Source organism: Talpa occidentalis, unplaced genomic scaffold, assembly GCF_014898055.3.
Source record: "Talpa occidentalis isolate TD23 unplaced genomic scaffold, MPIMG_talOcc4v2.1 talOcc4.9, whole genome shotgun sequence".
In the NCBI taxonomy this organism is placed as follows: Eukaryota; Metazoa; Chordata; class Mammalia; order Eulipotyphla; family Talpidae; genus Talpa; species Talpa occidentalis.
The window spans coordinates 27,904,445-27,930,904 of record NW_023605305.1 but is presented as its reverse complement, the minus strand read 5'-3'; the positions used below and the strand labels follow the sequence as shown (position 1 = coordinate 27,930,904).

General features: G+C 40.2%; 1 protein-coding gene across 3 annotated transcripts in view; it reads left to right on the top strand.

The window, feature by feature from the left end:
• The first annotated feature begins 1,143 nt into the window (after positions 1–1,143).
• Positions 1,144–26,460, top strand: part of EIF2B3 (eukaryotic translation initiation factor 2B subunit gamma) — a 79,532-nt gene continuing 54,215 nt past the window's right edge. Inside the window, exons 1-5 of one of the 3 annotated variants that reach the window (XM_054690951.1) lie at positions 1,144–1,198; positions 2,594–2,750; positions 3,841–3,997; positions 10,053–10,198; positions 22,660–22,819. In XM_054690951.1, coding sequence (XP_054546926.1) covers positions 3,850–3,997; positions 10,053–10,198; positions 22,660–22,819 — 454 coding nt within the window. In that variant the 5' untranslated portion in view covers positions 1,144–1,198; positions 2,594–2,750; positions 3,841–3,849. The other 2 variants (XM_054690952.1, XM_054690953.1) reach the window with 2 other exon arrangements.

The following is a 26,460-nucleotide window of genomic DNA, read 5'->3' as shown; positions in this document are numbered from 1 at the left end:
CTCTTGATTGGGTACTTGTACGGGGCAGGGCAGGAATGGGCCACTGAGCAGGTTTTCTATGATTCCAGCAGACAGGTGAAAGAGGAGTCCTGGAGCCCTCAGTGGCTTTTGCAGGCTTTTATTGGGATTTACCAGGTACACAGCAGGCAGGGGTGCTGGGGGACTGGCAGGCCTCCCAGCCCCCAGCAAGTCTTCACTCTGGGCTCTCTGGCCTTCTCTCACATTCTCTTTGCTCTTCCATTCATTCTGCTTCTCTCGACTTCTTCTGCTGGAGTCTCCCAGACGCGGCCCTTAAAAAGCCCAGTCTTAGCCCAGGTGAATCCCATCTACTTATGCCCACACCCTACTCCAGGTGCCCGCCATCAGGCATGCATTTTGGACCACAGGGTTCCGTCATCTATCCTAATGGAGGGAGGGCAGAAAAGCCTGATACTTGTACCTAACCCTACAGTACTCATTGTTTGATCTTCCAATAACTGTCTTCTGGTCACCAACAGAAGGTGGGGTAGCGGCAAGGGGGTTGTTGATTTCATTTCCTCTCGGGCATATGGACTTTTCTTCCTGTGTTTTCCACAGAACAGGACCAGGCAGTTCTGACTCTGGTCTAAGCAGGGGCACTGCTATTCCCTCCAGCCTGTCAGAATAGGGAGAGGGGTCCAAAAATGCAATTCCAGTTCTCACATAACGGTCTGATTCAGAAAGTTGAAGTGAGTCTTCAGGTTAGACATCACAGACATAGAAAGCCCTGGCAATCCTCGACCCGCATGGGCTCTTAGTGATTTCTCTACTGGAAAGCTCAAACTGGGTTCCCTCAGACACCTCTTTTCAGGGGGGCAGGCGTAGTCCGCATCTAGGAAAGAACTTTGAAGGAGACTGAAGAGTTCTGATCTGGGTTCTAGAAGCGCAGCCCTGGAAGGGATACTTAAAGGGTGTGCCTGATTTTGTGAATGAAGGAAAAAGCCACAGACGGTCCTACCCACCCCCCCCCCCACCCTCGGGCCCCCCTTCCCCCTTCCTCCTCTCTCCCGGCGAGAGCGCGTCCCCTTTGTCATCCATCGCTCGGCGCTCATCCCTTCTCTGCGGGCCTGTCCGTCGCGCCCCATCGATCTGCTCGGCCATCGCGCGCCTGCGCCTTTGGACTGTCACAGGCAGGCGGCGTGGGAGCGCTTGGAGCGGTTGCGGCGCGCCGGGAGCCGAGGTAAAGCCGCCGCTTCGGTGCTGCCAGGCCCCTCTGGAGCTGCTGGCGGGGGTGAGCAGCGCGGTGGGGACTGCCCCGCTCCGCTTCGGCTGAGGGAGAAGGGCTCCTCGAGCCGCGCCGGGATGCAGAGCCCGGAGCCGCCAGCTCGAGTCCCTGCCCGACCCGGCCGTGGAGCCGTGTCCGACCTGGAAGGGAGCTGGGGGGGACCCGTCCCAGCCACCCTAAGCAACAGGTGGAAAAGTAGTTTCAAGGACGGGAGTATTTGCTCACAGCGAGTGAGCACCGGACCCAGGACCTGACTTCCTTAGCATAGTGGCCGAACCTGCCTCTTCAGCCCTTAAGTAATTCACTCTACCTGTTGGAGTTGTTTAGGTGTAGGGCAGTGAAATGCAAAGAGGAAGACTGTAAGGTCCGGATGAGAGAACAATTAGGATACTGTGTTTTATCTTAGCACTTCACAAAGGGAGAAGACAATGCGTGCTGTGATGAGGTCCCATCTAAAGCTTTGGGGACCATCACCCAGAGTTGTGGCAGTAACTTTGAGGCCTTTGACAGTCGGCCTGGTATGTAGTTAGTTATGAGAGCAGGAATCGTAGATCCTAGTTATCGCTATTCTAATGCCCGTTCTGCACATGTTTAAGCTTGACTATTACATAGTGATTGAGTGCCTGGCATCTAATGGAATCTAGGGTCTGTATAAGGTACTGGGAATACAGTGATGACAGAGTTCACGCCTTCAAGAAATTCACAGGAAATAGACATTGAAGCAGGTGCAATAAAGAAAGCCTGTGTAGACAAAGATGATCTGTAAATGGTACCTAATAGAAAAGGAATAGTTTCTAACAAGAGGGTGGGAAAGGGTTAGGAATATTTTTTTAGGCAACCTAATTCCTGAATTGAGTCTTTAATTGTTTAATAGGAGATTACTAGGTACAGGAGAAAGGCAACCTGGGAAGCAAAAATAGCAATATAGAGATCAGAATTATGCAACAGTATGGTTCAGTTGCACTGAAAACTTTCCATGATCTAGCTTCTGTCAGATAATATGGAGCACTTATATAGTGCATATCCTGGGTTGACATTATTTTGTGTACTTTACATAATTAATTCATTTAATCTTCACAACTCTGAAGTAGAAACTGTAATTGTCCTCATCTTAGAAAATGAAGAAAATTGAGACATAGAAAAGTTAGGTAGCTTGCCCTAGTTCACACAGCTAATGAGTGACAGCACTAGAATTCAAATCCAGGCAGTCTTCTTCTAGGTTCTGTGCACTTAATCATCAGGCTGTCTTCTAAGAACTAAGCATGCTAAGAATTTTAAGTGTCAGGCATCTGGTCACATCACCTACAAGTGGCAGAGCCAGAACTTAAACACAGTTCTTTTGATTCTTAGGGATCCAGTACTCTTATAATACATCAAATAATAACATCAGTGCCAAATCGAAGATAAATTCCAATCTGAGACAAGCTTGCTGGAATCAAAATAACCATATCTTTAACCTGTGGATGTTGTACAAGAACCTTCACTTTGTGTTTTGGATGCACTGAGTGTAAGTGTTGCAGTTTAAGATCATATTATGGTAAAAGTACAATATTTGCTAGTTTGGTGTTAAATTCTTTTTCTAAACATTGCAGTTTACCTTATTATGATTATATCTATTGGCACAGGAGTTTTGGTGAAGGGCAAATGAACTGTACACATAATGGATATGTGAAAATGTACTCCCAAAACAGATTAATAAAGTTTATAAAACTTGAGAAAATAAATTCTAAATTTAAAAAATTAAAAAGATTATATAATTTATTTCAAGTCATAAAGTACTTTTATTTTAAATCAATGAGGATTTTGATCTTTTGCTGTGTGTCTATTCTATGGTAACTGCCAAAAATAGATTCTTTTGATGGTCAAACTGGTTCTTTTGTTACACTGAGTTTAAAACAAGGAACTAATTGGGTTTGCTTCTGCAATTGACCTCTGCAAATCTAGATTCCCATACAAGCCTACAATTGTGTTTGTAGTGCTACCTTTCACAGTTGGGGATAATCAGAAGATGGTAGAGATGGCTGAATTTATTGGAGGAATCTTGTCCTTTCATGCTTTTCAGAGACCCAATGTGCTGTTAATACTAGTCAGAAGTTTTTAAATTTTTTTAAGGAATAAGAACTTAGATATCAGAAGCCCGCTTAGTAAATTCTTACTCCTTCAAGGGTCAATTCAAGTATTACCTTCTTAGAAAATTTTCCTTATGTTTTCTAGGAAAACTTAGCAGTTACCTTCACTATGCCTACTGAATCTTGGAAATATGTCTGCCATAGCACTAATGTTAGTATTTTGTAGTTTGCAGAATATGTTTTCTCTATTTAATTATGAGCAACTCAAGAACAACGGACAGATTTTCAAAAATTCATATTCCTCCTGCAGCCCATTCCCCCAAACTTGAGTGGGAAAATATATTGGTGATATTATAAAGGTGATGTTTACATTGCAGCTAAGGAACTCTAGCCCTGGCTATTAGAGTTGGAAGTGATGCATTTGACATGAATTGGTTTCAATAATCTAAATAAAAATAGGGTTAATATTGTATGTGCTTTGATTTTTGTTGCTCACCCCCATTAATTGTGTTTTTTCTGTGCTTGCAGTTTGTAAAAATGGAATTTCAAGCAGTAGTGATGGCAGTTGGAGGGGGATCTCGGATGACAGACCTGACTTCCAGCATTCCCAAACCTCTGCTTCCAGTTGGGAACAAACCTTTAATTTGGTACCCATTGAACCTGCTTGAGCGCGTTGGGTTTGAAGGTGAGCTATGGTAATGAGATGTACTCATAAAACTTTTAGGGTATTTGATCCCAAAGATTTGTCAGTTTTATGAGAGTGAGAGAGGATGAATGAGAGAAAACCAGGACTCTGTTGGCTGGGTACTGGTCTCTAAATTACAAATGTATGCGTACACTGTTGAGTATAAAAAAGGTTGAGATTATAGCACCAAGTGTTACGGGCTGGTCTCCACTATGAAACCTGTGAGGATATCAGAAAGAGCACAATAGGAATCCAAGTGCATCATTGTCAGTACTTTACTGAGAAGCTGTATGTGTGAGGAAGTGTTTAAACACTTATAGATCTGCAAAATTAAAAAGTACAGAATTAAAAAGTACAAAATTAAAAAGATAACTCAGGTCCCAATTTCCAGAACCTTAAAGTCTAGTGGAGAGAAACACATGCAAATATATTATTTTTGTGTAATGTGGTGATTGTTTTAACAGTGGGATATTATTAATCCTTGGGAAAACAGAGGATGTCCCAACAGATTCAGGGAAGTCTTCATAGAGTAGCTGACCCTTGGTTGAGTCTTGAAGAATAGATTACCAGATTGATCAATGTGAAAAGAGCCTTCTATGCAGAAGTAATAACATATGCAGATATATAGAGTCATGTTAAGCATAGCATATTATTATTCAGTGTGATTCATTCTATGTGGCTGTAATATAAAGTTTAGTTAAGGGGGAGGAGTAGATGTCATGGGAGAGATACACAGGGGTACAGGGGCCATCCTATGGAAGGCCCTGTATTCAATGCTGAGGAATTCAGACTTTTTTTTCCTGAAAGCAGTGGGAAACCAGTGAAAGGTTTAAACAAAGATATAATATGGCCAGATTAATATTTTAGCTTTTCTAAGTTCTTTGCATCTTTATATAAATTTCAGAATAGGCTTGTCAGTTTCTACAAAAAGGGTTGCTAGGATTTTGATTGGGAGTGAATTGCTCAATAAAGAGAATTTTAACAATGTTGAATTTTCTGATCCAGGAGCTTGGTATATCTCTCCATTTATTTAAGTGTTCTCAGTTTTTTATAGAATTCAGTGTATAGGACTTAAACATACTTTGTTAAATTATCTCTAAGTAGTTTATATTTTTGATGCTATTGTAAATAATTTTTAAATTCCAATTTCCTGTTGTTTTATTGACCTTTATTCTGTAATATTTCTGAAAATTTATTGATTCTTACAGCTTATTGTAGATTCCTTAGGATTTTCTACAATTTGACTTAACTGGCATTTATAGAACATTTCATTCAGCAGGGCAGAATATATGTTCTTTTCAAGTGTTCAGAACTTTTGTCGATAGACCATATTTTTGGAAATGAAACAGGTCTCAATAAATTTATTAGGATTAAAATCATACAGAGTATATTCACTGACCAAGTAGAATTAAAGTAGAAATCAATAACAGAAAGATATCAAGAGAATCCTTAGGTATTTGGAACTAAGCTATATAGCTCTATCTAACCCATCGGTCAAAATGAAAATCACAAGGGAAGTTAGAAAAAAAATTTTTTTAAAGGCTTATTTATTTTTATGCACACAAGAGCTGGGGTACAGGCCAGAGATGCGGGGGCTGAGAGGATCCACCAGAGACAGAATGGGGAACAGAATAGGCAGACTGAGTGAAACACACTGCTGAGGGGAGCAGCGGGCAAGACAGGCAAGGTACACATTGCCATGTGGATTTCTCCCTGGCCGGCTGGGGATTGAACTCATGCTGCAGAGGCTGCGGATTGCTTCATAGTGCGGTGCTTAATCCCCTGCGCCACCAGGGAGGCCCAGAAAATATTTTAACCTAGAGAAAATGAAAATGCATTGTATTAAAATTTGAAAGCTATAGTAAAAAGAAAAAAATTTCTCAAGTCATCTACTTTGAGAGACTGGAAAAAGAGATGAACTCATAATAATAGGAAATTTAAAAAAAGGTAAGAGCAGAAATAAATGAAAAACACTAGAGAAAATCAATAAAAAATCAAAAGTTGATTCTTTGGGGGGGAAATCAGTAAAATTGTTAAATCTGTATTTAGAGTAATCAGGGGGAAAAAGACACGAATTATTAACAGGAATGAGATCCTACATATACACATCCTATATACCTGAAAAGATAATAAGCAAATTTTTTTTAAAGATTTATTTATGCATACAGGCCAGAGGTGTGGGGGATGAGAAAATTCACCAGAGACAGAGCGGGCAACAGAACAAGCAGATCTACAGAAATACACTGCTGAGGGGAGCAGTGAGCGGGCGAGTCAGGAGAGGTCTACTGTGCCATGTGGGTTGCTCCCTGCCCGGGGATTGAACTCGTGCTGCAGTGGCTGCAGATAGCTTCATAGGTTGAATCTTAACTCCTTGCACCACCACTGAGGCCCCTAAGCAAATATTTTGAACCACACTTTGTGGTAATAAACTTGACCAACTTAGACTTGCATTTTTAAAAAGTTTTTGGACTCTGTATGAAGAATAGATTTGAGGGAGTGAGGACTAAGAAGCAAGGAGAAAAGTTAGGGGATTGATGCAGAAGTCCATATCATCAGTGAAGAGAAAGCACTAAGAATGCAGAAGAGAGAACATTTAAAAATTAATGGGGGCAGTAAAAAGAGGGAGGAGTTACCTCTACATTTTATTTGTGTAACCAGGTAGAAGGTAATGCCATTAACAAAGAAGGGGCATATGAGACAAGGAACAGATTTGAACAAAGATGAGTTCAACCTTGTCCACATAGGGCTTGAGTTGTCCTGTAAGTTAGGCATAGCAAATCAGAGTACCAGATGGAGGTGGGGCCTAGTATTGTGATCCATTGTTTATTCTTAGCACATATGACATTAATGTTAAGAGATACGTTCTAGAACAGATTTTCTTTTAAGACCTCGGTCTTAAAAGTGGGATTTAATGTGCTTTAAAATATCCCACTTTCGGGCCCCCCTGGTGGCGCAAGGGGTTAAGCATAGTACTATGAAGCAATCCGAGGCCTCTGCTGCACGAGTTCAATACCTGGCCAGCCAGGGAGCTACCCAAATGGCGCAGCAGACCTCTCCTGTCTCGCCTGCTGCTCCCCTCAGCAGTGTGTTTCACTCAGTCTGCCTGTTCTGTTCCCCACTCTGTCTCTGGTGAATCCTCTCACCACCCACACCTCTGGCCTGTACCCCAGCTCTTGTATGCATAAATAAATAAATCTTCTAAAAAATAAATAAATAAAATATCCCACTTCCCTTTTATAGCTTCTTATGGATTTGCCACCTACAACTTTTTTTAAATTACTTTTGTTATATCTTTGGTTACATTTGGGGGTGACCTTTGGTATATTTAATACTCTCTATGTGTAAAATTCCTTCTCACTGAAGCTCCTTCAGAATTTGGAGTAGACTCCTCAATGCAGATTCAGGAGCATCATAGCCAAGCTTATGTTCACTCTGTTCATATTGTTCATGATTTTAAAGAAGTTAAGATAGGGGCTTCCTGGGAGTGCAAACTGGTCCAACCACTATGGAGAGCTGTGTGGAGATTTTTGGACCTACTAAACATAGAGCTTCCATATGATCCAGCAATTCCACTCCTAGGTATTTACCCAAAGGACACAGAAACATCAATTCCAAAGAACACCTGCACCCCTATGTTTATAGCAGCACTATTTACAATAGCTAAGCTTTGGAAACAGCCCAGATGCCCAAAAATAGATGACTGGATCAAGAAGATGTGGTACATATATACCATGGAATACTACTCAGCATTTAAAAAAGATAAACACATGCAATTTGCAGCAACATGGATGGCGCTGGAAGGGATCATGCTCAGCGAAATAAGCCAGAAAGAAAAAGAAAAATACCAGATGGTCTCACTCATAGCAGGAATCTAGAAAACTTAAATAAGGGACTAGGAAAATGAATAACTGTAAGAAAGTGAAAATCAAAATCAACAAAAAACTATGAACCAGAGACACTTTTTGGGGGTGGGGGGCAGGAGGGGAGGGACTGGGGTCAGAATGGGGGGGTTGAAATTGTATGGGGAATATAAAAATAAAATTTATTATTAATTAAAAAAAAATGAAGAAAAAAAAAAGATAGGGGCTTCCCCAGTGGCGCAGTGGGTTGAGCACTGCACTGTGAAGCTGTCCGCAGCATTTGCAGCACAGGTTTGATCCCAGCTGGCCAGGGAGAAGCCTACGTGGCGCCGCAGACCTCTCCTGCCTCTCCTGTTGCTCCCCTCAGCAGTATCTTTGGTCTGTCTGCCTGTTCTGCTCCCCACTCTCTCTGGTGAATTCTCTCACACACACCCCACCCCGCGCCTCTGACCTGTACCCCAGTTCTTGTATAAATAAATAAATCTTAAAAAAAAAAATTATGATACGGGCCTTCCTGGTGGTGCAAGGGGTTAAGCACCGCACTATGAAGCAATCCGAGGCCTCTGCAGCACAAGTTCCATCCCCGGCCAGGGAGCAAGCCCACATGGCGCAACAGACCTCTCCTGACTCGCCCGCTGTTCCCCTCAGCAGTGTATTTCAGTCAGTCTGTCTGTTTTGTTCCCCACTCTGTCTCTGGTGACTCTTTTCACCCCCCGCATCTCTAGCCTGTACCCTGACTCTTGTATGCATAATTAAATCTTTAAAAAAAATAACATAGCCCTGCTTTGCTTTTGTATCTCTCCATAGAGAATCGTCTTGTTCCATTTATTAACTGACCATCCCATAATTGCAGTTACTCCCTTCACTCTATCCGCTCTACCTAAAATGTCCTCTTCAATCTATGGAAAGTCATTTTCTCTTTGAAATATCTAACGGCATTCTATCTGTCTCTAACAGAAATCTCTAATCATCCTGACCTCAGTGCATCCATCACACTTTGTGTTTTATCTCAGTACCTTCCAAGGCCTATTTTATGTTGTAGTTAGTGGTATCAGAGGCCGGCTCCCTGAAAGAGGGACCTTAGCACCACTTCAGACATCAGCAATGCATGTAATGTTGCAGTGGATTATATTAACACTATCAAAGATCCATGACAAAACCCCAAGTTTTCTTTTTTTCGTTGATAGCTACCTGGATAAGTTGAAGATGTGAGTACTATAGAAAGTGCCTTACTAGGGTTCATTAAGATCCTATGTGAAGCAGTGGCAAGTGTGATAGCGCTTTCTTTGTAGCAAATGTAGATTTAAAATGCTTTAATGAATGCTCTTCTGAATTCTATTTTTTTTTTTAAGATTTATTTATTTATACATACAAGAACTGGGGTATAGGCCAGAGTGTGGAAGGTGAGATGGTTCACCAGAGAGAGTGGGGAGCAGAACAAGCAGACTGACTGAAATACACTGCTGAGGGGAGTAGCGGGGAGTCAGGAGAGGTCTGCCATGCCATGTGGGTTTCTCCCTGGCCTGCCAGGAATTGAACCTGCACTGCAGAGGCTGTGGACAGCTTCACAGCACTGTGCTCAACCCGCTGCGCCACCGGGGAGGCCTCTTTTTTTTTTTTCTTAAAAAAGATTGATCTATGCATACAAGAACCGGGGTACAGGCCAGAGGTGTGCAGAGGTGAGAGGATTCACCAGAGACAGTGGGGAACAGTACAGGCACATTGACTGAAATACATTGCTGAGGGGAGCAGTGGGTGAGTCAGGAGAGGTCTGCTGTGCTGCGCCATGTGGGTTGCTCCCTGGCCTGGGATCGAACTCATGCTGCAGTGGCTGCGGCAAGCTTCATAGGTTGCATCTTAACCCCTTGCTCCCCCAGGGAGGTCCGATCTTCTGAATTCTTTACATGAAAAAGTGGCAGGTAACATATTGTATAGACCTGAGTTTTATTTTAGAATCCTTGCTTACTGGTTATGTGACCTTGAATGAGTCACTTAATGTCTTTTAATGCAAATTTCCTCATTTATAAAATGAGGGATTTTTGTAAGAATGGAGAGAGCATGTGTAAGATATGTTGAAAATGCTCAGTAGTAACTTATCATTACTTCTAGGAACAGAGCAAATCCAACTGAAATAGTGAAACTATTGTCCAAGTGAATGAGAGTTTTTTCCTTTTTCTTTTTCTTTCATGCTATAGAAGTCATTATTGTTACAACCAAGGATGTCCAAAAGGCTCTAAGTGCAGAATTCAAGATGAAAATGAAGCCAGATATTGTGTGTATTCCTGATGAAGCTGATACAGGAACTGCAGATTCTCTGCGCTATATATATCCAAAACTTAAGGTGAAAAACCATTTCTTGACTTTTGTTTGTTGAAAATAAATATCGCCTTATTTATTTTTTCCAGTGTATTACAGCTTATAATGCTTACCAATTTCCCAATGCATTATAGTTTACAATCCTTTTTTAAAAGTGTATTCTTATATCTCATACTTTGTTATTCATATGCTCTTTAAATGCTTTTTAGTTTGATTACTAGTAAAGACATGTTTATTTGTTGTAGTCATGGGCTTCCAATATTTTTGTGTAATAGTACATCTTTATAAAAAAATGTTGCAAACATACTTCAAAAGATTCCATTTATTGAATGAGTCCATGAACAAGCAAAATTAACATATGGTGATAGAAATCAGTTGACTCTGCAGAGGAGATATTGTTTGGAAGGAAGTACAGAGGAGCTTTCAAAAATCCAGAATCCTCCATTTGATAATATTTGAACTTTTAGTCTCTTTTGTTTAAGAGACTGACCAGGGCATATAGTTATGAAGACACAGGATCTCTGTGGCTTGTGGTCGATAAGCTGAGAAATATCCCCTGTAAATTATTCTTAAATTGATGTTCTTTGTTTTTTGTTTTTAATTTTATTTTTTGTTTATTTTTTAAAAGATTTTAGTTATTTATGCATATAAGTGTTGGGATGTGGGCCAGAGGTGCAGGAGGCAGGGTAGGAGGTGGTGAGAGGATTCACCAGAGACAGAGTGGGGAGCAGAACAGGTGGATTGACTGAAATACATTGCTGAGAGGAACAGTGGGCGAGACAGGAGGTCTGCTGCGCCATATGGGCCAACTCCCTGGCCAGGGATCGAACTGGTGTCGCAGTGATTTCATAACGCTGATACTCAACCCCTTGCACCACCGGGGAGTTCCTAAATTGATGTCCTTTGGGAAAAACCCAGTTAGAATCTTTCCCCAAGTCAAGACAGAAACAAATTACCTGTGCTGTGGATAGATTTTTGCCCCTTTCACTCAACTCCCATTTATGGAGGGTCTCAGTTCCCTGCTTCATACTAACTTCAAACTATCATTGGCCCAGAGTAGCCCATAAAAACCCCAGCTAGAGCAGCCAAAGTTTCAGCTCAGTTTTTACTTTTTTTCAATTCTGGCATTTGGTATTTTCCCTTTCTTGTAATACATTTCTTTGAATAGATTTGGAATAATTTTTTTTATGTCTTACCCAAAAATGTTAAGGTGTTTGTAGCAAAATTTTGGCATCCCATTAGTTTTCCGATACCAGAAACCTCCATGCTACACACTTTATGTATGTTTTTATTTAATCTCCAACTACTCTCAGGTAGATACTATGTTTATCCTCATTTTACTGGTAAGAAAACAGGACTCAGAGAGACTGAGTAACTTACCTAAAGTTCTGGTGGAAAGATTGCATTAGATGCTAAAGTTGCGTCTACAGTTGTATTGAGTGTTCAAAGGATTAGTAAGATAGTGTCTACTAGGTACAGCAAGATGGCGTGTGTATCAATGGAAACTGAATTTTTCATGGAGAGCACTGTTGTAGAGTAGTGTAGGAAAATGACAGAAGAGTACTATTCTATACACCCTCTAGAGGAACATTCAAGAAACACTGCTTTAATCAGCTTGTTGAAGGAGAAGAACAGTTCATTACTGTCATGGTCTAATTGAATCTTGTAGGAAGAATAGGAATTTGTGATGGTGAAGAGATAAGGAGAGATAAATATTCCTAGTGATCAGAATAGAATTGTTCCAGAAAAAGTATGAAAATGTTGGTAGTGCTTATACTTTAACAGCTGAATATTTACTATAAGGATATATTTTCAGCTCCAAATAGTGAGAAATTTGAGATATTTCTTTGAGGTACACTAAAAAAAAAAAAACACTAATTAGTAACCTTTTTTTCTTTCTGGGTGGCAGCTTGAATTATATACATAAGGTTTAATTTGATCTTTTTTTAGATGTGAACAACTTTGGAGAGAACAGAAAGGGAGATGAAAAATGAAATTGAGGAGCAACAGAAACTTGCTTTGCAGTAATTGCTATAATAGCTGACTGTACGCTCAATATCTGTATCTATAGCTACTTGAACACTTTGAGGAGACTGAAATGTGCTAAAGTTTTAAAAATGAGTGCATTTGAGAAATTAATTAATGTGCTTCAGAACTCTAATTTCTGTTCTTAGATACTACCCTAAAGTAGGGAGTTAATTTATTAGCTGATTATGAGGGATGTAATTTTCCTTTTCCTTGGACTTACCTGAAACATTTGCTCTGAAGATCATAAGGGAGATCTTTCAGATTTACTGTGTCTGGCCTTGTGGGTTTCTAATCCCCGTGGTATTATTCCATTTTTCAGAATAGAAAATTTATGCTCAAAGAGTTTAAATAACCAACACCAAATTCTACTCCTGGTAAGGTGCTAAGCCAGAACTGGAACCAAGTCCTGGGTTTTGAGATCCATTTGTGCATCTCAAATGCCCATTTTTCTTCTTCTGTCATGCTACCTCCAAAAAACAACCATCAGTAGTCATTATAATCTACTCTAACTCTAGACCCTTGACTTTAGAACAGGTTAGTTCGTCTGGTATTTTCAAAGTTACTTTTCCTTCTCTTTTTTGAGAGGACCTGCATGGGGTTCATTCATGTCAATTTTTTTTAAAGATTTATTTATTTATGCGTACAAGAGCTGGAGTGCAGGCCAGAGGTGCTGTGCGGTGAGAGGATTCACCAGAGACAGAATAGGGAGCAGAACAGGCAGAGGTACTGAAATACACTGCTGAGGGGAGCAGCGGGCAAGTCAGGAGAGGTCTGCTGCACCATGTGGGTCACCTCCCTAGCCAGGACTTGAACTCATGCTGCAGTGGCTGCAGATAGCTTCATAGTGCTGATACTTAACCCCTTCCGCCATTAGGGAGGCTCCTCATGTCTAATTATTTATGTACATTAGATATTTATATGTATATGTATATAAAGAACTTTTTTTTTTTAAGATTTTTTTTTTTATTTATACAATAGCTGGGGTACAGGCCAGAGGTGTGGGAGGGTGAGAGGATTCACCAGAGACAGAGTGGGGAGCAGAACAGGCAGACAGACTGAAAGCACTGCTAAGGGGAGCAGCGGGCAAGACAGGAGAGGTCTGCCACATCATGTGGGAATCTCCTTGGCCAGCTAGGAATTGAACCCATGCTGCGGAGGCTGCGGACAGCTTCACAGCACTGTGCTCAACCTGCTGTGCCACTGGGGAGGCCCTAAAGAACTTTTAAAGTGTGCAGTTAAGGGCGCAGTGGTTGAGCGCTGGGTTGCGAAGCTGCCGGCAGCCTCTGCAGCACCTGTTTGATCCCCGGCTGCTCCCCAACCACTGGAGGAGGGTCCCACATGGCGCGCAGACCTCTCCTGCCGTCCGCTGCTCCCCTCAGCAATGTACTTCGTCAGTCTGCCTGTTCGGTTCCCTGCTCTAGCTCTGGTGAATCCTCTTACCCTCCCGCGCTTCTGACTGTACCCAGTACTTGTATAAATAAATAAATAAATCTTTAAAAAAAAAAAAAAATGGTGTGCAGTTAAGTGACTCTAAGTAGATATAGAACTCTTAATTAAATATTTCTATATAAAATATATTTAAAAATTGCAAATTTCCTAATAAGACTCAAAAAACTATGTTATATCCTTGTCTTACAAGTGTGCAGTTGTTGCTTACTGATATCTTTCTCTAAGTGAAGGTAAATCCAGCTTTGTAGGAAGACCATCTGTCCTTTCTAGAGCCATAGGAGCAGTAAGCCTGACTCTTGAGCAAGGACTCTTTCTTCTTAGGTGAGAAGAATGCAATCTGTAATCAGCACTTAAAGCAAAATTAACTGACACCTTGGACACTGAGCCTGACTCACATTAGATTCTCCGAGGTAATCAATCATGAGTGCTATTTTTGTGCCTTAGAAACAGAATGTGATTATTCTTTACATAAGTGCTTTAAGAACAGGTTAGTGAGGTATATTTAAAAGGCCTCACCACCTCCCCGGTGGCGCAGCGGTTGATCACTGGGTTGCGAAGCTGCGCGCGGCCTCTACGGCGCCGGTTCGATCCCCGGCTGCTCCCCGGCCACCGGAGGAGGGTCCCACATGGCGCGCAGACCTCTCCTGCCGCCCGCTGCTCCCCTCAGCAGTGTACTTCGGTCCTTCTGCCTGCTCTGCTCCCCGCTCTGGCTCTGGTGAATTCTCTCACCCTCCCGCGCTTCTGACTGTACCCAGTGCATGTATAAACAAAACAAACAAACAAACCAGCAAACAAATAAATAAAGCATGCCTCTATAAAAAAAAAAAAAAAAAAAATAAAAGGCCTCACCAGACTAAGTCTATAATAGAGTTCTGTAGTCTATGTTTAAAACACTTACACTGCAGGTCTCTTGGCTTCTCTTAATTTAGAGATTTTGGAGCTGATAATTTTCTATTTAATCTACACAGGAATCTTTCTTTGGCTTCAGGGAAGTCTCATTTACCCTCTGCACCTCAGTTTCGCAACCAAGAAAATAGGGATAATGAAACCAACACACTAGCTGTTATAGGTTAAGTTTTTTAAGTCCTTTGATGTAGGAAAAGCACTATTGTTATGTTTTTTGAATCAGGTAACATGCCACAACAAAGAACAAACTATGCCAATGAAATCCCCATCCTAGAGACAGCTTATTACAAAGATTGAGCATATGTGATATTTTTAGATGTTCAAAAAGATAAATGCAAGTTATTTTCAGTTGAGTGTTTGAAGTTTTTATCCAATTACAAATCTCTGTCATTCTTTCATTTTGCCCAAGGATTTGTTTTGGTAGATTTCTATCTGCTTGAAAAGAATGAATACAATTTGGTCAAAGAGAAGATCTAAGAACTTGGTCCCAACTTGCTTGAAGACTTTTTTAAGTGGCAGTTTTTCTTCTTAGACTGCTTTGGTGGGCTGTGGTTGCCTTCTAGGGCCTCAATATATCTCTGACAATGGCTTCTTTAAGCCTGCTTGGTAGCATAGTGAAAAGCCCAGAAGTTATGGCAAAACAAGTTGGATGAGGAAATTTTGAACCCTTTTCCCTGCACCCTCCCCCCACTTTTTAAATTATTATCATTTTTTTAAGAAACCTCAATGTAAATTCTTTTAACTCTACTAACCTGGTACATGTATCTACTAGTTCAAGGTATTTTCATCTTATCCTCTCCCTTCCCAGACTTCTCCTTGTTGGATCTATAGTCTGTGGAACTGGATTCCTACTGCCCAATACTGTATTTGGTAGCCAAAAAACTTGCAAGTTCTGTGTGAACCTGATTTTTTTTAGTGTCACTTTCTGTCTCTGATAGTATCTTTTCATGAAGTGAAGAGCTGTAGGGAAGGGGGGGGAAATGTGATAGCTAGGAATTGTGATAGGAAACCCAAGCTGTGATTACAAACTCTCTTTATTTTTGAATAACAAGCAACTCAACATGGCTTACAGTTTTACAAACTCATGGTAAGCCTACCCATCCTCCTTTGGATCATAAGGTAGCAGTATGGTCTGGCTAGTGGCATGAACCTCTGCAATTGCTGAGGGGAGCAGTGGGTGAGTCAGGAGAGGTCTGCTGCGCCTTGTGAGTTTCTCCCTGGCCGGGCATTGAACTCATGCTGCAGCAGCTATGGATAGCTTCATAGATTGTGTCTTAACCCCTTGTGCCACCAGGGAGGCCCATGTGGGAAGTCATTCTGATAGCATGACCAGAAAGTTCATTTGAAGTAGCCTGTAGCCACCCAACATTTTTTCAGCTCTTACTTACACATCATCTGCTCCAACAAGCCTTCTTTGGCTTTCTAAGACTGCATTCGGTGCCATTTTTCTATACTTGCACAGAGGATTAAAATTATCTGTAATATCATTATCTCCCTGCAATGGATTATGGGACCAGAACTTTATCTGTCTAGATACAGATCAGAGAGAATGCTCAATATGTATTTGTTAATAGGATGAGTGACAAATGGAGACAAGCTCTTTGTAAACATTTGGAATAATTCCCTTACTCCTTTAATATGGACGCAGATATTTATATGAGCGTAAGGATGAGTTTTAGTGATTGTAGACCAGAGAGATCATGGCATTGGCTGCTTAGTGTTCACTCTGTATGATCTGTAATTTCCTGCCAAATTGTAAGTTTACTGACATGGCTGATCCTCTACCCTAAGCTTCTCCCAGAGAAAGCATTATTTTATTTTATATTATTGAAAATGTATAGTGACATGATGAAAACACCTGGATATGTGTTATAAAGAGTTTCTTTACACAGCCTGTGAAAATAAGGTATACATTTTTTTTTAAGATACAACATATCTTAGTATATGTGCATGCTGATGGGAATGATATAGGTAAGGAAGAAGTTGATAAAAGAGAAAATAAAGCATTCAGTTCATCAATTAAGTAACTATAATTTTATTGCCTGCAATGTTGTAGTCACTGTGCTGGGTGCTTAGGATAAAAAGTGAGTAAAAGTTCCTGTCCTTATGGAATGTATTGAGTACCTTAGAGGGAATTTGATTCCATATGCAAGTGGAAAGTTTTGCCTTAGTTTGCCTTAGTCCATTACAGACAAGCAATTTATAAGATTAGGAATGCTTGCTTTCTTCTTTTTTTTTTTTTCTTTTACTAATTACACATGTGATGTTGAATAAATCACTTCCTCTCTGGGCTTCAATTTCCTCATATATAACATGAGAAGGCTATTCCATCTCTGAATTCCTGTATGGCATAAAATTGTACAATTACAAGGGTTCAGCTGTTCTCAGTTTTTTACCGCAACACTACCTATTAATTCTCTGCTATGGCAGAAGAAGATTTTGCACCTCTAATATACTTAATTGTAATTTGGGGAGGTCATTATTTAGTTGTTTGACTATTTAGTTTGACCTTGTAAGCTGTTAGTCATGTGGTCAGTTACTGCTTTTGTTCCTTCCCTACACTATTTTTTTTCCATGCAAGGTAATAATTGGCTTGCCTTTTCCTATGCTTAGTTTTCTAAAACTTATTAATTTACTTATTAGTTTAACATTTTTACTGGTTGATCTGCTGTTCTGTTCCCCACTCTGTCTCTGGTGAATCCTCTCACCCCCCCCCACCACATCTGGCCTGTACCCCAGTTCTTGTATGCGTAAATAAATGAGTCTTTTAAAAAAAAAAGTAAAGGGCCTCCCCGGTGGCGCAGTGGTTGAGCGCTGGCTTGCGAAGCTGCCCGCGGCCTCTGCAACGCCGGTTCGATCCCCGGCTGCTCCCCGGTCACCGGAGGAGGGTCCCACATGGCGCGCAGACCCCCTCCTGCCGCCCGCTGCTCCCCTCAGCAGTGTGCTTCGGTCCTTCTGCCTGCTCTGCTCCCCGCTCTGGCTCTGGTGAATTCTCTCACCCTCCCGCACTTCTGACTGTACCCAGTGCTTGTATAAACAGAACAAACAAATAAATAAATAAATAACATGACTCTATAAAAAAAAAAAAAAAAAAGTAAAGAAAACCCAATTTCTGGCTTTTACATCTTGGATGATTAAGCTAGGAAATATAGGAAAGATATTTACCTGTAAGCCTAAGGATTATCACATTTCTTATTACAGACTGTTGGTTATTCCTTCCTGTACTTACAGTCATACCTCTGTAAAAACAAAGTAAGGTCTCTATTGCATTTAGCTGTTGGTTAATTATTAAAGCAGCAAACTAGGGGACCTCCCTTAGCTAGGGGGTTAAGTCTCAGCACTATGAAGTTATCAGCAGCCACTGCAGCTGCAGGGGGTTAGGGGAGTGGGAGGTTGTGGAGTGCAGGGGGGTGATTTGGATCATGGCCATTGTTTGTGGAAGTGCTGGGTGGGTAAAAGTGTGGTAGTTGCCTTCTCTTGATAGTTTATTCCAGAGGAGTGTGTGTGTTTTTTCTTTCTCCTTGCTGTAGAAAAATGTTTGCCAGATTGTGTTATTTATAACAATCTGTCATGGAACAGCTGCCAGGAAAAGAAAAGAAGCTATTCCCAGTAGCTCTTCCCACCTCCCACCCACCATTACCTCCACACACACATACATCCGGTTCTCTGATTTAACTTGTTTTTTATTTCTAGTTTTAGTCAGTGGTTTTGGCTTGATTGAAAATGTTCTTGTAATGAGCGATTTCTGTGCTTTGCCGTGGCTTAGTAATTAGGATTTTTGAGCTTAATTTGTTTGCTTTAGTCAAGACTGACTGGCATCAGTTTGGGTTTTGAATTTTTGGGTGTGTTGATTTCTCCCCAAACACTAAAGTGCTGTCTTCCACTTTCCCTTGAAGAACCTGTATGTTTCCACTTTGTCAGAAATGCACACACTTGCTTTCCTTAGAGCTGTGCCTTTTGCCCTTGACATAGCCTTTACTCCCGTTGAGCGCAAACCTGGCATAAAACATACTGAGGACTGTTAGAAAAGTGAGGAGGGAGGTCTATGGAGACTATTTGGTGTCTGCAGAAGAGGCATGCTGTTGGTGTTAGAAAAGAACTGGTCCACCAAAGCACAGGCAGCTTAGGGTTGATATATCCCAGAAACTTTCAAGTTAACTGCATTTCAGATAGACAGTTGCTTCTCAGCCCAAACAGTCTATGGTTATTCATGACTTGTGGTCGCACGTGATCAGAAATATTTCTGGCTCTTAATAGTTTTTCCACTTTCTCTCTCTGGGCTTCAGTTAGTAGGGCATTTACATTTCTAGAATGAACTTCACATTTTTGGAGTAAAAAATCAAAACAGTCATTTATTTTCTATCGCAGCTTTTATTAAAATGTAAAGAAAAATGGATAGTATTATGAAAATGTAATAATGATTTAGTTTTCCTTTTAGACTTTATTCTTCCAGAATTTCCAGCCTTGCAAACAAAGTATATTGCCCAAACAGCATAGATTTTCCTTTGGAAGCGGTGGGATTGCAAATAGGATGGGAATGTGTTTGGTCTTAGTGAGTCTTCCGTGGTGCATTCTATGGGAAAGGCAAAAGAGGGCCTGGTGGAATAGCACCTCCATCTGTATCCCATGCCCTCGCCTTTCTTTTCACACTGAGAACAGATGGCAAACAGACATTGGGGGAGGGTCTGTTCCTTATGCTCCTTTGGGATTTTTCATTCAGCTTAGCAAAAAGTCATCGAAAAGCAAAGAGTAAAAAGAAGCTGCAGACTGTTCACAATTATGCAGGATTTATTTGGCATTCACTATACTGACAGATTTATTTTTTGCAGATATTGAATGATAACAGCATTTATTTTCTAAGACAACTTTGTCACCACTTCAGAGGCATCTGCATTAGGTCATTTTCTTCACTTTGGAGTACACTTAATAATTCAATTTGTTGTAGAACAGTCAGCTTGCAAAAATCATTTATCTCATTAGCGAAAATTAGAAAAATAGATTTTTTTTTCCTTAGCAAACTGTCATCTTCATTAAAATGAAATGAGAAAACTTCACTACTGTTGAGGTAGCAACTGTGTGGATGTCTTTAGTAATGACCCCTACTCTCTGCCTAAGCATCGTTATAAGAAATAAGATTCTACAGGCTATTTCTTCCTTAGCTTTTATGTATGTAGGTTCATTTGTTGAACCATCATTTGTTGATGTTTGGTAGTTCATGGAGGGTGATTTCTGTGCTTAGGAATTTTTTTTCCTAAAAAGATGTTTATAGGGATTTTTTTTTTTTTTTTTTAGCTCAGAGTAAAGATTCAGAAAGAAGAATTCCTTAAACAGCAGAGTCGGGGGTAGGGGGAGAATCCTAATTTAAACTTCTTTAAGAGGGCCTCCCCGGTGGCACAGCGGTTGAGCACTGGGTTGTGAGGCTGCCCGCAGCCTCTGCAGCGCCGGTTCGATCCCCGGCTGCTCTCCAGCCACCAGAGGAGGGTCCCACGTGGCACGCGGACCTCTCCTGCAGCCCGCTGCTCCCCTCGGTAGTGTACTTCGGTCCTTCTGTCTGCTCTGCTCCCCGCTCTGGCTCTGGTGGGTTCTCTCACCCTCCTGCGCTTCTGACTGTACCCAGTGCTTATATAAATAAATAAATAAATAAATCTTTAAAAAAAAATCACTACCTTAAAAAAAAATAAAATAAAATAAACTTCTTTAAGAGACAGTCACAAGAAATTATTTAGGCTATATGTGAGTTCTATGTAAAAAAAGAAGTGGTGGTTCTGGTATAGATTCCGTATTCAGAATAAGAAGTTTCAAGCAGTAAGACAAGGCACTAATTGTTGAGTCTCACTTTCTGATCCAGACATGATTCTTTGCTTTAGTAGAATATGAGTTGAAATCATTTATTTTCCCACCCTAAGTAGGAATCTTGATTTTAAATTAAAATCTTAGAAAAGTTGGAACCTCTTACAAAAATTTCCATGTAGATATTCACTTTATTCTTAAACCTGGAATAACTTAGGCCCATGTTTTTAAGACATTTTATAGTAACAGAACCCATTTTCTAAGCCAAGGCTTACACAAAAACCTAGAAAATAAAAAAAAGAGAATCTACCCTCAGGAAGGGCAGTAGGAACAGGCTTTCTCTGGGAAACTGTGTGCTACTGTGAAACACTGATAGTGTCAGTTTAAATTACAATTTAAGAAATTTGTTTTAACAATTGGTAGATTTCGGATTTCTGTTTTTTGCATTTATGATAAAACATAATGGTAGGCTGTATAGGTAGAAATTCATTTAAAATAAAGAGGCTTGATTAGCCATTCATATTTAATACTTTGTAGTCTGAGTTTCCTCTAACTTCTAAAATAGAGCCTGACTGAACAGAGTACATACTCAATAAATATTAGATAGATGAATCATTATTAAGTGATAACCTGGTTTCTTCTCTAGTATTTCTAATATGGGAAATTCATTACCTTAAAAAATTACTCTTTTTGGGCCTCCCTGGTGGCGCAGCGGTTGAGCGCTGGGTTGCGAAGCTGCCCGCAGCCTCTGCAGCGCAGGTTCGATTCCCGGCTGCTCCCCGGCCACTGGAGGAGGGTCCCACATGGCGCGCAGACCTCTCCTGCCGCCCGCTGCTCCCCTCAGCAGTGTGCTTCGGTCCTTCTGCCTGCTCTGCTCCCCGCTCTGGCTCTGGTGAATTCTCTCACCCTCCCGCGCTTCTGACTGTACCCAGTGCTTGTATAAATAAATAAATAAATCTTTAAAAAAAAAAAATTACTCTTTTTGACTAGTTCTAGTTGACAAAAAGGTAATATGTAAAAAGGTAATACTCTTTCTATTTTACTTAGTTATTCTAATTTTTACTCTTAGACTATTCAGGTAAAATCTCTTTCTTTCTTAACCTCACCCCCTATTCCTTGTCCTGCCCACTGTATTTTCTTTTTCCTACTAAACATTTTCTATTCTCCAGCTAGCATAGTTTCCAACTCTTTCACCCTCTTGATAGTCTTCTTGTTGATACTTTTTAGCTTATCAAGGTGACTCTTAAAATGTGATACTCTAGTTAATATCTGGTATCCACAATATTGGGTACTAGATAGACCAAAATTTAGAGTATCTAAGATCTAGATTTAGCTCTGTTTAAATACTGTAAGGTAGTGCAGACTCTATTTGTATGAAGTCATTAGTAGTTGTTAGATTTTCGATGAGTACTGTAACTACTGTAAAACTTTCAAATGTAAAATACAAGTAATAGTGCTTTCTGCATAGGATTCTATGCAGACAGTTATACCCATCAGTACACATTTAGTAAACATTAATTACCAGCATTAGTTATTACTGCAGTTAATCTGAATTATCAGAATTATTATCAGAAAACCAGCCACTATAAAAAAAGCTTTTGGGGGACCTCCCTGGTGGCCTAGGGATTAAGTTTCAGCGCTATCACTGAGATGGCCTGAGTTCCATCCCTGGCCAGGGAGTTGGCCACACATGGCACAGCAGACTGCTCCTATCTCACCTGCTGTTCCCCTTAGTGTATTTCAGTAGATCTGCCTGTTCTTCCCCCACTCTGTCTCTGGTGAATCCTCTCACCCCTTGTACCTCTGCCTATACCCCAGTTCTTCTATGCAAAAATAAGTAGGCTGTGAGTTCCCAAAAATTGAGACATTATATTCATCCTGTTATTTCTTAGTTCTTTAGCAAAGTAATTGCTTTATAGTATTATATTACCATATTAAATTATCAAACAATGGAGATGCTTTTCAAATTATAAATGAGTATATACTTTTAAGGTCATTAATCCCATAGGCATAGAAATGGTCAATGTAGTAGTTTTCAGACTATTCTTTAGAGCTAAGATTCCAGAGGTGCTTCAAGAATGGCAGCAGTAATGCACACACAAAGGCGTGGTAGATATTCCACACCCTCCCCCAGCACAGTTCAATTAAAATAGCACATTTGTTTTTCTTACTCAGCTGCTATAAAAAATAAAGGACACTGAAAACAAGTGTCCAGTTTGTGTGTGCTTCTAAACCATTATAAACTTATCCTGTGATAATTTGCATGATTCATTGTCCTTTGTGCTATTAACCACCCCCTTCTCCATTTAACAGACAGATGTGCTGATCCTGAGCTGTGATCTAATAACAGATGTTGCCTTACATGAGGTTGTGGACCTGTTCAGAGCTCATGAAGCATCACTTGCCATGTTAATGAGAAAAGGCCAAGATGGCTTAGTATCCATTCCAGGTCAAAAGGGGAAAAAAAAGGCAGGTAAGCAGACCAGAGTTTGATTTATCTGTGTGTTGGTTTTTTGTTTTTTTTTTTAATAATAATTATCATTTTTATTAGGAAACATGTATTGAGAACCAACTATGTACTTCAGGCACTGTGCTATAGGTGGATAATATGAAGTTAAATAAGACACAGTACCTAACTTGAAGAGGTTTTAACTATTGATAGTAATTAGTAGAGTCACCTAGACCTTTCATGCCTAGGATTTGAGTAATCATTTTTTTTTTTTTAAGATTTATTTATGGGCCTCCCTGGTGGTGCAGGTGGTTGAGCACCACACTGTGAAGCTGTCTGCAGCCTCTGCAGTGCGGGTTCAATCCTGGCCGGCCGGCAAGAATCCAACATGGCTCGTCAGACCTCTCCTGTCTCACCCGCTGCTCCCCTCAGCAGTATATTTCATCAGTCTGCCTGTTCTGTTCCCCCTCCATCTCTGGTGAATCCTCTCACCCACCTGCGCATCTGGCCTGTACTCCTGTTCTTGCATAAAATATATAAACCTTAAAAAAAAATAATTAAAAAAAAAGATTTATTTTTACACAAAAGCTGGGGAACAGGCCAGAGGTGCGGGAGGGTGAGAGACAGAGGAGTGGGGGGACAGAGTGGGGAGCAGAATGGGCAGATGAACTGAAAGCACTGCTGAGGGGAGCAACGGGCAAGACAGGAGAGGTCTGCTGCACCATGTGGGTATCTCCCTGGCCAGACAGGAATCGAACCCGTGATGCAGAGGCTGTGGACAGCGTCATAGCGCTGCGCTCAACCTGCTGTGCCACCGGGGAGGCCCAGATTTGAGTAATCTTACTTGCATTTCTAGCTCTCTTCTTTAGGGCATTTGGTTAACATAATTTTGGATTATAGCATTGGAACATCTTTCTAGTTACTTTTGTGTTTAAGTGTACTTTTGGTGTAGAGTAATTGTTGGGTCCTCTTTCTGCCTTATTGTATATGATCTTCATGTTGATCAGTCCTTCTATTTTAGATATAGTTTCTATTATTGCAAGATCTGATTTGCTTACTCACAATTCCTTGTTTTCAGCCTTTTCTGACTACATAGGTAGAAACAACTACATATCCAGATTTTATTTATTTATTTATTTATTTTATTTTTTTGGTGGGACCCTCGCCGGTGGCTGGGGATCGAACCGGCGCTGCAGAGGCTGCGGGCAGCTTTGCAGCCCAGCGCTCAACCGCTGCGCCACCAGAGGAGGCCTCATATCCAGATTTTATAAATATACTCATGTTTTATAAAAATGAGTATTTGTTTTTTTTTCATACTCTTCTACTTATAATAATTTTAAAAATCAAATGCCCTATTATAGTTACCTTTCTTGATCTTACAATTTTTTTTAACATATTAGCTTTTTTTGCATAAAGGTCATTATAAATGTATAACTTTAACAATTTTAGTTTAAATCAGCCATAACTATTAGCTAACTACCTATCCATTTAAAAATGTTTTGGGGCCTCCCTGGTGGCTCAAGGGGATAGGTCTCAGACTATGAAGCTGTTGGCAGCTATTGCAGCACAAGTTCGATCCCTGGCCAGGGAGGTGACCCACATGGCGCAGCAGACCTCTTCTGCCTTGCCGACTGCTCCCTTCAGCAGTGTTTATCAGTCAATCTGCCTGTTCTGCTCCCCTGTCTGTCTCTGGTCAATCCTCTCACCCCCACACCTCTCGCATGTAACCCAGCTCTTGTATGCATAAATAAATAAATCTTTAAAAAAATATAAAATATTTTGATCCTTAAGTAGTCAACAACTTCACCAGTAGAAAAGTTCCTTTAAACTGGCTCTTCTACCTTCTTTGAAAAAGTATATCATACACTAATAACTTGTTATTTAGCTCTAAGTATGGAGGGCAGAGAAGCAGTCCTCTTGCTGTAACTGGACAGGATACAGGGGTCAGACTAAAGAACTTGAACTTTATCCCCCATTCAGTGTGGCTTTTTTGAGGAATTTTAAACTAGAGAATGTCATAATCAGATTTGTGTTTTAGAAAAATTTTTCATTTTTAATGTGAATCTTGAACTCCTAATAGCTATATTTACTTAAAATTGAGTACTAAGGCTCACGTAAATAACTGAGTTTTAAAATTCTCCCATATAATGCTATGCATTTCAATGATAAGCACTTTTTAAAGTATCCTAAGTTTCTCAGAGTATATATTTTATCTGCTATTATGTACTGAACAGCCAGCAGTCCACTCTGTCTCAGATATTATTTAATAGTCTAGAATCCCAAGGTCCAAGTTTCCCACTTACAGAATGGCTAATGCTAGATGTATCAGAAGTTATCTTTCTCCTCCTTGGCACTTCCTTCTAGAAGATTTGTAAGAGATACATAGATGCTGAGGACTGACTTTTCCCCCCCTCTTAATAGGGATTGCATTGAAATGGCCATTGATAAGATGGCCATTTTAACAATGTTAATTCTTCCAATCCAAGAGTGGGGAACTTATCTTACAGTTTTTATTATATAGGTCTTTCACCTTTCTTAAGTTTACTCTTAGGTATTTAATTCTTTTGTTGCAGTTGTGGATGGGATTGTTTTCTTGACTTCTTTCCCTTCTGGCTCATTGTTTGCATATAGACGTGTAACTGATTTCTAGAAATTGATGTTGTGTCCTGCCACATGACTACATTGGTTTTATTATTTCAATTAGTTTTTTAATGGGGTCTTTAGAGTTTTCTATGTATGTCATTTGCACATAGTGATAGTTTTGCCTCTTCTTTTTCAATCTGGATTCCTTTTATAACTTTCTCTTATCTAATTGCTCTAGCTAGAATTTCCAATATTGTGTTGAATAGCAGAAGTGAAAGTGGGCATCCTTCTCTATACCAGATCTTAGATGAAAAACTTTTAGTTTTTCACCATTGAGTATGATGTTGACTGTGGGTTTATTGCATATGGCCTTTATTATGTTGAGATGTGGTCCATCTATCCCCAATTTTTTGAGGGTTTTTATCATAAGTAGATATTGAATTATCCTTGTGTCTCTGGAATAAATCTATAGGTATGTTAATTTCATCAAATGGTTTTTATACATCTATTTTATATGGTCTTAATTGTTTTTCTCTTTTACTCTGATAATGTGATGAATTATAATAAACCACCATGTATATCTGGAATATATAATAACCACCTTTGTATATCTGTTATAAACCCAACTTCATCATGACTTATTGTCTCTTTACATATTGTCTCAGTTAGTTTTTATGCATAACAAATCTCCCCCAAACATAGGACACTTAAAGCAGCAATCATTTACTTACTTATGATTCTATATGGATTGGCAGTTTGGCTTGATATAACTGAAATGGCTTATCTCTGTTCAGAAATGATGTCAGCTAATGATTATTTATCTATGGCTGCTGGTGGATTAGTTATCTATTGCTACATAACAAATTACCATAAAGTTAACATCTTAAAATAACACTGTGGGTCAGCAAGTCAGGTATAGTTTAGCTGGGACCTCTGATTCAGTGTCTTTCACAAGGCTAGAGTCAAGGTGTCATCCAGTTCCAAGTTCTGATCTAAAAGCTCAGCTGATCAAGAATTTATTTAAGTTCACTTGTTTGTTGGCAAAATTTCAGTTCTCTAAAGTTTCTAGTGGACTGAACCTC